This window comes from Pholcus phalangioides, unplaced genomic scaffold, assembly GCF_987345545.1.
Source record: "Pholcus phalangioides strain wild (caught in Gottingen) unplaced genomic scaffold, Ppha-v1.0 ptg000003l_1, whole genome shotgun sequence".
Lineage (NCBI taxonomy): Eukaryota > Metazoa > Arthropoda > Arachnida > Araneae > Pholcidae > Pholcus > Pholcus phalangioides.
Window position 1 is genome coordinate 2338985 of NW_028301596.1, and position 13044 is coordinate 2352028.

General features: G+C 33.1%; 1 protein-coding gene across 4 annotated transcripts in view; it reads left to right on the plus strand.

Moving 5' to 3' along the window:
* Positions 1-13044, plus strand: part of Crag (DENN domain-containing protein Crag) — a 48899-nt gene that overhangs the window by 24602 nt on the left and 11253 nt on the right. For 2 of the 4 annotated variants that reach the window (XM_089242341.1, XM_089242352.1), the window contains exons 19-29: positions 370-498; positions 709-985; positions 1690-1899; positions 3798-3947; positions 4692-5795; positions 7530-7739; positions 8330-8525; positions 9068-9119; positions 9920-10129; positions 10586-10963; positions 11368-11451. In XM_089242341.1, coding sequence (XP_089098467.1) covers positions 370-498; positions 709-985; positions 1690-1899; positions 3798-3947; positions 4692-5795; positions 7530-7739; positions 8330-8525; positions 9068-9119; positions 9920-10129; positions 10586-10963; positions 11368-11451 — 3000 coding nt within the window. The remainder of the gene's footprint in view (positions 1-369; positions 499-708; positions 986-1689; positions 1900-3797; positions 3948-4691; positions 5796-7529; positions 7740-8329; positions 8526-9067; positions 9120-9919; positions 10130-10585; positions 10964-11367; positions 11452-13044) is intronic. The other 2 variants (XM_089242346.1, XM_089242355.1) reach the window with 1 other exon arrangement.

The following is a 13044-nucleotide window of genomic DNA, read 5'->3' on the forward strand; positions in this document are numbered from 1 at the left end:
CCTTTTTTCGGAAATACATTTTCACTTAAGGAAAATCGAAGTATCATTGTTAAAAACTCAATTTTTCGGACATTTTGAAAGAAAGTGTCTGATACACTGAAATTGCATTAATTACCAAAAAATATCAATGATTTAGTCAAACTCAAAATATGAATACTATAGTAGTCAAATATAAGTAAATCACACACATCTTTTGGTATTATTTTATGTTACACCAAATGCCTATATATCTGTCTGCAGAAAGTCAAGTTGATTTAAAACACTGCAGCAGGAATTAAAAATATGGCATAATTGTATGTGCATCTTGTTCATGTAATGCGGATATGATACTATGTATGTGTTGGTTGAGTTGAATTTACTTTCTAACAGGTGTGTTACCGGGTTTTGATGCTGCTGTGTGGTCTGTACAGTCAACCTACACTTGCAGTGAAGGTACTTTTTGAAATGAAGAGGAATGGGATTCAGCCAAATGCTATTACATACGGCTATTACAACAAAGTATTTTTTTCTCTTTTTCTTTGTGCATATGAAAAAAGTACATACTAGAGATGTATGAGAAAATTTAATAATGATATGAGAGATTTAATTTCAAAATATCAATAGCATAATTACCGCTGCATCAGTTTTAGCTATTGGTTTTTTAAACTAAAATAAGCATATCTTATCAATTGAATCAACATACTAAATTATTGTTTTTTTTATTCTAAGGCTGTTCTGGAAAGCAAGTGGCCATCTGCCAATAGTGGGAGCAGCCTCATGTGGAACAAGCTGAGAAATGTCATTATGGGTGTTGCTCAGTTCCGTCAGGGAATCAAAAAGAAAGCCAGGAGATCTTTATCTTTGAGTTCAGACATTGATTATGATAGACTGAGTCGTACTAGTACAGAGAGCAGCAATCCTGAGGATGTCAATCATCTCAAAGTCAATAACCAATCAGATTTGGCTATAGATTTTGTGAAATTATCAGATGATCGCAGTAGTTCAGGTCAGTAGCAATTTTCATTTCTTTCTTTCATCTGTTTTTTTGCTTTCTTCTTTATTTTGACAGTCATAAGAAATACATTCATCATTCTTGATGTTTCAGATAATTGAAAACTCTTTTTAGCAATTTTTTGCTGTGATACATGCATAGTTTTAAGTCTGATTACATATAATATTATATGGGAAACATTTGTTTTATCAAGAGTGATATCAAGTGCAAGATTTAAATAAGCTTAATATTTTGTGGATTTGCATCTTTAGATTTTATTCATGTTTTAATGCAGACTGTACACGTATATAAGACATGCTGTTTAAATAGTTTATATTATTAGAATTCTATAATACAGTGATTCCCAAACAGCGTAACTTGGTCCTGCAGAATGCCACAAATGCTTTTGATGATATCAAATTGAAAGCAGTAATATGTACAGTGATTTCAACCAATTGTGACAGGGCAATTTATGGTACCATTACAGTGTCTTGGGTGTGTGCATTGGTGCACTAGATGTTTGAAATTCATCCCTTGTTTCCAATGGTGCTGCATAATAGAATGTTTGGGAATCCCTGTTATAATAGTTTCTAAAATAAAAATTTAGTGATCCTATCTTCTGGACGACCTTTTTAATACTGCATAGCTGATCAACAGTCCTAATTGATAGAAAAAAAGAGGAAAACTCAATTTTTCCTCTGTGTCCTTTGTTTTATCAGGGGGTCAATCAGATGGTGGATATAGCTCTATGAATCCTGATGAAGGGTTAAAAATGAGTCCGCCTACTCAGTCTTCTGTCCAAGATATTTTGACTGGATCTCCTCCTATGCAACAAAAAGCCTGTGTTTCAAATGCTGATAAGCAGCCTTCACCCCTTAGCAATGAGCAATTACCTCAGGATACAATCTCAAAGAATGATGAAAAAAAAGGTAATATACACTAGTTATTTCTGAAGTACTGTTCTAAGAATTTCATCTTCATAGCTTTCATATAATGCAAAAAATAAACTCAAAACAAATTACTCAGTAAAGCCAAATATTTCTGGCATCTGAACGTGGACATACAAATAAGGGTGAAAATATTCTAACAAAAGCAACCCCCAATTCTGACATTAGTGAGTATTAAAATTGTAAGAAAGTTTTTAAGTGTTAGATTTTTGCAAAGCTTTTAAAATTTTATGCTAAACATTAGCATGGGCATTCTAAGACTGTGCCGTTTTAACACAGTTTTAAGCTTAAATGCTTCTTTGTAGTATATCATTTTAATTTTTTATGCTGAGGCATTTAAAATATTAATTTTTGAATATTAATCTTCAAAACAGATTGCATTTTGTAAATTCCCATCACAATAACATTATTGAACATGTCTGCCTTGGGGAATTAAGACTTTACTTTATATTGTTGAACACAGCTGTTCATAATGGAAACCTGATGAAGAGGGGACAGTTTCTACACCAAGGATTGGCAGATCTATAGCAATTGGGTTTTTTCAATCACTAGTCTATTTGATTTTTTTTCACACAACACTGTTACTAGCTCATGCAATAATTAACATTTCATTTTATCACTCATCAAAACTTTCTGAATGATTATACTATTAACGACTGCACTTTTCCTACACCACCTGGAGCAAGCAAGTGGCTCCACAAGTATCAGAAAAAATTCACAACTCTTGATAAGGCCTTGAAGTTTGATTGAATTGAATGATAGAATTTTAGTTGATCACATAAGTGTAAAAACTACAGACTCATTACCAGAACATTATAGGTTCTTCAGATGCTGGAATTCGTATCTGCAATATCACCATCTTATATCCAACATTTAATTAAGGAATCACTATATAATATACAGGGCTCCCACTCGTCCTACTTTTGTCCTACTTTACATAAACAATATTTACAATGCTCAGCAAAGAGTTAGAAATGGAAGTGCTTCATTTGTCAAAAATGATTACACTGGCATTGAACAGTAAAATGTGAACAAATCCCTTTAAAAAATGATGGACAATGCAGTAAAACTATCTGGTTCACCTTGCCTTATTTACATCGGATGTTGTAATCTACACATTTTGCAATGTGCTTTTGAAAGTGGTCTCGAAGAAGCGTCATTCTTAAAAAACGTACGTCTTCAAAATTTGTTCTGCATTGTCGAAGAGAGTTGACAAACTCTGCACTTTGGAAGACTCCAAAAAAGAATGTGATATATATGAGGAGAGACAGCAAAGAATTATCTGTGGTTGCTAGTGCACTGTTTTGGCCAAAAATTGGTTTTGTAACCAAGCCATTTGTTATTTTGCTTTGGCTTGAGTCAGTCTTATAGGAAACTGAAATAGTGCTTTGAAAAAAAAAAAGTTAGTTCAAAATTAATTTTTTTTGCAAAAAAAAATTTTTTTTAGGGATTTTTTTTTTCTATTATGCTATGATTATGTTGTCTAAGGGGGTTACCCTCCCCCATCCTCCTTTTCGATCCTGTGTTTTCTTACTTTTTCCTCATTTTTTGAGTGGGAGTCCTGAATATAGCTGCTGTGTGAGCTGATACCAGATCAGCACAACACTTAGTAGATGAATGGAATAATAGACCCTTTCAATGTAAATATTAATTTAGATACAATAGATATATCTAGGGCGTGTTAATAGATTGCAAATTTTGAGGAAAAGTATGACAAAATTTAGTCATGAGAGGTGGTAATAGGTAACATAAGTTATACAATTGTATATATAATTTTTTTTAATAAATTTCAATAGCCATAATTCACACGCATTCATGCTCAAACGTTTGTAATCAAAAGCTTGAATGTTTTCTTTATGTTTGCATGTGCTTTACTACAGTTTCACATTCATTTGTAGGAGGGAAAAGTGTAGCAAGAAGCTTGAAATTTGCTGATATTGATTTTTCTGAATCGGATGAATTCAGATCACGTGTAGGAAGTATTGTCAGAAGTTCAGCAACAAGCTTGGTGCAATTGCAAGACCTATCTGGTAAATTTTTATTTTTCAAGTTGCACTATGTAGTTGAGTCTCATTAAACATGAAACCAAAAAGAAACAATTATATTATTTTACATTAATAAAATTTTATGTACAAGTGGATTGGGTATTTTTTTACTTCGATTTTGTGGACCAAACCGAACATGGTTTTCATAAACAGATGTTTCTTGCATGATTTTCCATTCATCAGTTGCAACAGTATATACAGTAAAATCCTCTTATAACAAACTTCAAAAGACCAGGGAAATCACTTTTTTATAAAAAATTCCAGATTTTTAGATTGTTTCTATGTAAACCTACCTATATGGGGGATTAGAAAAGTTTTCGTTAAAAAAGATTTTTTTTTGCTATAACGGTATGCGTTAAAATGATATTCGACTGTATATTTTGTGTAATTGGAAAAAAAATCCATTGATATGTGCAGCTGGAGATTAGTTTTTAATTTTTTATCGAAAGCTCTCTCAATATATTTTTGCAAACTATTGATTTTTAAAATGTTACATGCATTTATTTTCACCCTAAAATACAACTTTATAAATTGGTAATTCTTTGTGGCTGATGTGTATTACTCAAAAATTGTGTAATTGTTTGTATTTAAGTATCCCCAGAAAATTTCACTACTGTAAACTATATTACCCAAACATTAAAATTATCTGGTATCCTGTATAAATCTATTTCTTAAAAAATCACATTTCTTTTAGTATCTTCTAATAAACATATTTTCTCTCTTGTATAGTTGATAGTGCTGCAGGAATTCTAATGACCAGTCAGTCATCCCTTTTAGAGGATCATTCTTTTCCATTAGCTGAATCAGAGTCACGTAGAAGACACAAGAGTGCGGGGGAGCATTGTTGCCGGAGAGGGTATCGTCTCAAATCAAGGCATTGTAGTGGCTCTCTGTCACAAGAATCAGATGCATCTGATACTCCGGTGCCATTTCTTAGGTCTTACAGTTTTGGCAATGATTTCCAGATCATAAGGAAAATACGCGAAGCTAAAGAAGGATTAGACAAAAATGGTTTTGTTACCAAACTGTTTGACTCTCCTCTGAAGAGAAGTTTTAGCCTTGAGAAAAAGCAAGAAAATAGGATTGAAGGAAAGAAAGCTTTTGGTTTAAGTGAATGTCCTGAAGAATGCGAAGGAGATTTAGATATTACTTGTAATCTAGAACAGGATTTGTCTAAGCTTTTTGATAGGTCCCGGTCACCCAGCATACAGAGACAGACAAAAAAAGACAAAAAATCAAACTCTGATTCATCAAAGAAAATGCTGGAAGAAACTGAAAGCACTTCTTTTGATGTTATAGATTCGAACAATGATGATATGGAAAATATAAGGGAAGAAAAAGATTTCTTGACTAATAAGTTTACTCCTTTGAAAGAGGCATGGAACAATTTAGATTTATTCTCCAGCGGTGCTTTACCTCGAATGGCATCCAGCATTTCAAATAGCCTTGGATTCAGTCAAGGAAAAGATTTTGAAAGATCTCCAGGGGGTCGTAAAGTGACCCGAAGCTCAACTTTTCATGGTAGTGCCAGAAGTGGTCTTGTAAAAACAAGATCAAAGGGAGGTTTACTCAATGCAACTGACATCAAAGAAGATGAGAGGGCATCAACTTTGCCAGTAGCACAAAGGTCAAAATCCATCACAGATAACAAATTGCCAGGTACATCGTCATCAGGTTGGGGATTCCCAGTCAGCACGTCTTCATTTGGGATATCTAGACTTACTTCCAAACATTCAGACATGCTGGACAGTCTAAAATCTGCAGTTACATCAGTTTCTTCAAAAATAAATGAAATAAAAAGTTCATTGTCTGCTACCAATACACCAACCAAAGGTACTATGATTTATTGAAAATTAAATTGTGCAGTGAAACTTGCATGTAATGATGTTTAAGGGAAACAGGAATGTGTCCTTATGAATGGCATATATTACCACTATATGAATTGCATCAAGATCAGAAATTAAATCATTATATAGGATTTTATTTATCGTTACATAGGATTTTATTTATTGTTACATAGGATTTCCACTCTATAAGGATTTTCTGCATGGTATTGATTGTAATGATTTTTTTAGTTGCTTTATCAGTATATATGTACTAGCTATAATACTCTGCGCTGCACGGGTTTCCTTCAATTGCTGTAAAAGGATTAGAAAAGTGATAAACCATTGCAAAGGCACATGCATGTCTGAAACGCATTGCTGGGGAACCATGGTAACCAAAGTAAACATTCCGAAAGTGATTGTTTAGGCCCAGGAACCATTGTTGCCTGAGTTTTTTGGCCTGCTTTGACAAAATTTTAAAGTAGCCTATTGTTTAAGTGGGGTCCTGTTTGGTACATATGTAAAATTTGGCAATAAAAACTTGGTCTAAAATTGTAGATTTGTATAGAGAACACACAAAAATAACAATTTTATGTACGTAGATTTTGGTGCCTACATATAAATAGTTTATTGTGCAGTAACTCGAGTCAATAAGACAAGTACGTAATAAATAAAATCAAAATTATCACTAATCTTTGCTAGGCTTTATTCATAAATTTGTAGCCTGTTCAATCTTTGTCTGAATCTTTTCTGCCAAAGAAGTGCTACTTACATTCGTTGGAGAGATGTCAAAGTTGACTGGACAAACATATGTCAACTGCAACATTCTCTCATCAAATGGTCAACACACCAATCTTTTAATCAGCGACAGAAAAGAAAAGCAGTATGGAATAAGTTATAATATAGGTCCTTGTCTAATTAGCTGTTATGAGCTTGAAATAACTATGGTGCAAGAAAAATTAATGCTGTAAATGATTTAACTCTTTAATTGGCAAGCATTGAAATATCCAGAGGGGGAAAAATTTTGAGTGTTTATATTAAGCAAATGAGGTTAAGCATACCCTGAATGCTGTTACATGACAAAAAAAAAAATTAGCATTATTTTAAAAAATATGGGATATTGCACTCCAGGGAACACTGTATTTATATGATTTACATGTATTGGAATGGTATAAAAATGCCATTTATTGTTCAACTTTTTTTTCTATCATTTTTTAAGAATGTACATGGTAATTCTTCTCCACGCATGGTATTTTCCCTTCAAAATGCCAGGGTCAAAAATCATTATTGCATGGCTTGTCAAGAAATAGGAGACACGTGTACATTTAATCCATTCTGCAAGTAATAATAGAAAGGTCATGAACATCTCGCAAGTAAAAATTGAATGTTTAAGAGTTGCTTAGAAGCATCAATGCGAGAATGAGCTTAAAATATAAAATATGTTCACTGAAAAATATAAGAAACCATGTTTTAGCGTTAGAGAGAGAGAGAGAGAGAGAGAGATATAGATAGATAGATAGATATATATTACCAACTATAGAGGGTTGATATGCAGAAACCTACTTTTACTTTTTTACTTTTCTAAATTTTCATCCAGCAAAGCTTCATGTGGGAATACATGCCATAAAATTTGACTTTAATTAATTTGTCAATTTTCATACCACTAAATGGAGTAGTTTATAGTTTCGTGTTTACTCTGTTTACATTTCGTGTTATTTGAAACTAATATTTCCTCTGGATTTAGGAAACTATAGTTCAGGCATTGATGCAAGATATCTTGATGATCTTAACTGCTATGGTGATGAAAGCATTTGCAGCTTTACTAGCAATGGACATTGTATGAACACTTACTATATGCAGCAGTCTAGTGTATCTGTAGATGATTCAGCTTGTAGGCGTAGTATGAGAAAAGACAAGGGAAAGCATGATTCAAAGGGTTGCATTCCTCATGTGGGTAAGTGATAAGAAATATAATTTTTTATTTTTTAATGAAGCTAAAATGTTTCTCAGACAATGGTGTACATTGATGAATTGGTACTGTTTATATTAGTGGTTCTCACACAACCTTTTTGACTCGCTGAGCCCTTTTCAGTATATTATTTCTATGGCAGAGCCTTGTTTGACTTCAGGAGTCCCTTTTTGTGTAAAATTTTTATGGCGTAACTATGTAGGCCTTTTTTTTTTAACCATCTAACAAATTTACTGATTTATTTTATTTTCCTCGAGTCGCCGCAGAGCACTGGTTGAGAACTGCTGGTTTATATGATGATTAGTATTTTTAATAATTTTTCTACAAATAATTTTTATGTAATTATATTTTATATTGATTCTTAATTATGCATTTTGCTAACTATTTTTTTTTGCTTTTTGCTAAGTTTTCTGTATTTTTCTAACAAATAAAAACTTCGTAAAACCAATGATGCTGATTGGCAGTGAGAAATTTTTTTTATTGTCCCCTTTTCTATTGTAATTCAGAAATGAACAATTTTCTAAATCTATGCATGTGTATTTATGCAGTATGTGACAGGGTTTTAATTTTTATAGGAAGTGCTCCTGCATTTTCCTCTCAAATTTATGAGATGTTTGAAAAGAACTGTGATACACACAATGATAATGCACCAAAAGTAGCCATGGAAATTAATATGACGACGTGTTCTCGATGTATGTCATGCTGCTCACTATTGTATGATGAAGAAATCATGGAGGGATGGAGTGCTGATGATTCAAATCTGAATACACAGTAAGCATATGCTCACTTGACAGTGACGAAATTAACAATTGAGAAATTGTACCAAATATACTGAGGAACGCTTAATAAATGCATTATAAACATGTAGCAGCTTTTTGGTATACAGCCAGTTAAAATTAAAGCTGGCTTATTCTGAGCTGTCTGCGACTTTAACTACCAATAAAATTCTATGAAACATTGGGAACATCTTAGTGAAGGAATAGGAAAAGAAAACTGGGGGGGGGGGGGAAATTGGTGTCCTGACATTGTCATGGAAATTAATATGAAAAGTGTTTTCTATACAAAATATATTGCATATACCACATATGTGACAAAACTGCTCAAGCTCTATAGCCTGATATCTCAACATCTTCAGCAAAACCATTTCGATTCTTACTTCACTAAGGAATATGATGAGTTTACAATCTAGAGATTCTTTTGTCTTTTAGGGCGGGGGAAGAGAAGAAGCAGTTTTGGAATTTTATTTCACCAAGTTAATTGTATTACAAATAAAAAAATTGCTGAAATCTCTTATTTTTTCTTTTGTATAACAGGTGCACATTCTGTAAAGCAAGAATGGTTCCTTCCCTGACAATCACAATAAAAGTTTGTCAATTTCTTTGATATTTTTCATATACCTATATATTTATAAATTTCATCATTTATATTTGAAATGAGTATTAGTAGCTGTACAATTGTAGTGAAAAACTTTCATGTGCATATTTGCAAAACAATGTTACTTATTCAAAACTGCATCTATATCATCTGCAGAAGATTTACTTCAGTTTCTGATGCAGTAATGCTTGTAGCTATAAAAGGGTTCAAAATCAGCCATATTGAAACACATTTTTTTCATTATTATCCATCAATATACTTCATATAGCAGACTGTACTTCATATTTTCTTTATATAAGTTAATTTAAAATGTTTAATTCTATATCACTAACAACCAAGTTATTGACTTAATATGGTGTATTATATTACATTGTTTGAATAGGTTGAAATATGATCATACCACCAGTAAAGCAGTCATACCGTATGTTCAATTTAATGAAATAAGTGTTTGGAAAAAATGCATAAGGAATAAAAAAAAACCGAAGTGATAAAAGCTATGTTCTCTTGTGGTAAAATAATTATTTTTTCATAACTTATGGCCATTTTGTTAAACCCAATAAGTTATGGTTTGTAGAAAAAATTTGCTTTATAGAGAGGTTTTAAAATTGATGACTATTGGTTGGAACTTCGTTTTCAATTATTCTGCATGAAATACCCAAGAAATTAATTTTGAGCTACTTTTAATTTTAAACTACTTTTCACTCTTGTAGATCACAGCTCAAAGAAATGTTCAGATATGTGGAACGTAAGAGTAATTTTTTTTTTTGCGAATGTTCTTTTTAAATTTGCAGGATTACAGATGGGGAGGATCTAATGAAAGTTTGGTTACACCAGCTTATTCAACAGAGAGTGTGCGCAGTGCTCCTGTTGGTCCATGCCAAAATTCATTTAATGTTTCTGAAAATCCATCAAAATCACATGGTGATAAGAACCTGCTCAAAACTAACAGTATAGATTCTAATAATGGTGCTTTCATATTGTTGGAGAATAGTCCTGAAAATGTGAGTTCTCTTTGTTTTGTGTAGCATAATAAGGCTGATCTTTTCTGAAATCTCTGAAAGTGACTAGGGCCGGTATTACACTGTAAAAGTTTGATGAAAGATCTTTTAAAAACCTGAAGGGAAAAAACAACTAATAAGTCATCTGTACATTCTCTCGAATGTAACTGATATGCTTATTTGTTGCATTTTTCAAGTTTTGTAAAAGAACTTTTCTAAAACTTTTATAGTGTAATCTTGGCCTAAGAATGCTTTGTAGATACATGAGAATAGTTTTATCTCATGAATTTTATATCACAAGTGTAATTTCTATTATCCTTCCCATCCGTCGTTCCTTGCTGAAATATTTTTCAATCAATAGCAACTTCATTGCTTGCTTGTTTGAAGTGTATCAGTAATAATTGTTTTAACATTTGATTTTTTTATACAAAATTAAAAATTCTTCTATTGTATAATTAGGAGGTGAATGATCATCCATCTTTCAATGGTGCTTTTGAAAAGTTGCAACATCAGGAGTCTATAACTGAACATCAAGAAATGAGCTCATCACGTGCTGAAGCTCAGTCTGGAGAGTCTGTTTGCAGTTCTGTTGAAGATGGAGAAATATTTGGGTCTGTCACATCAACGTCTTCTACCAACAAGCAGTCACAGCCCTCTACACAGTCATCAATAGAATTTCAGAAACCCACTTCAAATGCTGTTGAGCCTATAACTGTGCCTTATCTCAGTCCACTTGTTTTGCGGAAAGAGCTGGAGAATGTCCTGGAACATGAGGGTGATAATTGCCTGACAAAACCTGAATTTGTTGATCAACATCCCATAATTTTTTGGAATTTGGTAAGCTTTTGAAAAACTTTTTTAATAAACTAGTATTTTATTTCTTTTAAAAAATGATTCGAGATAATTGCTTGCTTGAATGTTTAACTCACATATATGAGGTAATAGACTTCACAATCAGAGCAAACGCAGATTAATCCTGAGTTTGAGTGATCTTTTTTTTCAATTGCAAAGCATTGACATTAAACAAAAAATAGATGAAAGAACTGTTCAATGTAGTGTCATCAGGTGAAGATTCTCTTAAAACATGGTTGGTCCACTAATTACTATTAAAATATATCAATCCATTGCAATGTGGTATCATTAACTCAATAAAAATTATCAGATTAGTCCACTGAATATATTTTTGATGTATTTAGTTTCTCTAAGTTTTCTCATATATGCTCTTGAAAAAATGATTTCAGGTATGGTTTTTCCATCGCCTTTGTCTGCCAAGTCACTTATCTAGTCAAGTATTGCAAGCTCAGTCTATTACCAAAGGCAAACTTGTAAGAAAATATAATTGGTTTCTTTTGTTAGAACTGATTTTATTACATGATTTATACAATTTACTAATTACCTAATATTTATATTAAAAATGAATATGCAGGGGTGGAAAATTTGCTACAATGTCTGACGTCTGCTACATTTTGTTTCATTTTCTGGCTGTTTGCTACAAAAATGCCAAAGTTTTTCAATTCTGCATCTTGCACCAAAAACAAAATTTTCCATTAAGAAACTATGAAGTTGCATCACAATAGAAGCTGACTTTTCAATAACATCATCTGTTCTCCCCGCAATTTGATTTCTTGGGGCCACAAATAGAAGTAGCTTGAGGCCCTCTCCCCATGCTTGGACTCCCAGGCTTCCAACAATGCATAAAATAGGGTCAAACTATGCAAATTGGCACTCATCAGCATAAAAAACCCTTCAATTGCGGTTTCCAGCTATTTTTTTTACAAAAAAAGTTGATCCCTTTGAGTTGTGCATTCCTTGCGTTAATTATTTCCTAAATTGCATTGATTTTCCCTGACTGGCTGTAATTTGATAAAACATTTGTGTATCCTTTAACAGAATGGAAAAGTTCGCGAAAGAACATATTATCACATTGGCAAAACAGCAATGACGAATCGGTCTTCACCATCAGGAGTTGCGATGCAAAAGCTACAAGGTAAATTCAGGGTATCTGCGATCATGGAAAAGTGACGTAATGCCGGAAAGTAACGAAATGAGTAAAGGGTTGCGAAATAAGTGAAAAATAAGGAATGAAAACAGATGTCCTCAGATTGAATTTTTTGTAAAAATAGAACTAGAAATGCTCTCTTGAAATTTTTTTATGATTTAAAAATAATTATTTCTTCTAGAGGGAAATCCGTATTTTGTAAATCTCTTAGAACAGGGGTGCAAGAGCTGCGCCAAACTGCGCCGAAACGGTTCTCTTGCTACATGGTGCGCCAAGACGCCAAATCCCTGCGCATTTGCGCCAATTCTTGTTTCTTGTTCGCGTAGGTACCGCTAATGCACTGTAGTGCGTCAAATACCGGGAATTTAGGAAAAAGAAGCATGAAAATTTTGTTCACCGGATGCGTTCTCTCCGAGACATGGAAAAAAATGTACGGAGGGAGAAACTTTAATTTTTTTTTCACTTCCCACCATCTACCACAATCGCGTTATGTCGTGTCCTTGGAAAGTAGTTCTACTACCTTGAAGTATAAAGTTCTATACTGTTATTGGTTAACCGGCGGGCTATCAAAGTCCCTGAATGAATATGCCGAATTTTCCGATTTCGAAGACCGTTTTTTCTCCTGCAGGTTATATACTGAAAATTACGGTAATTTCGCGGCTGCCAACATGCGTTCTAAGACCGCATACATCGAAAAGAGGATTAGTTTACTCGTTAATTTACCGACATTTTTCGAAGATCATTGGAAAAAAATGGGATCTGTTAAAACTCCAGCTAAAATATTCATAGTTTTGTCATCTAGTCACTATGCGGTCGTGTGATTATCGTCGGCAGTTGCCGATCGTGGCAATTTCACATTGCGAAAATCCGGATTTGGTGAACACAGGGGCAGGTCGAGGAAAACAATTTCTACCCATGT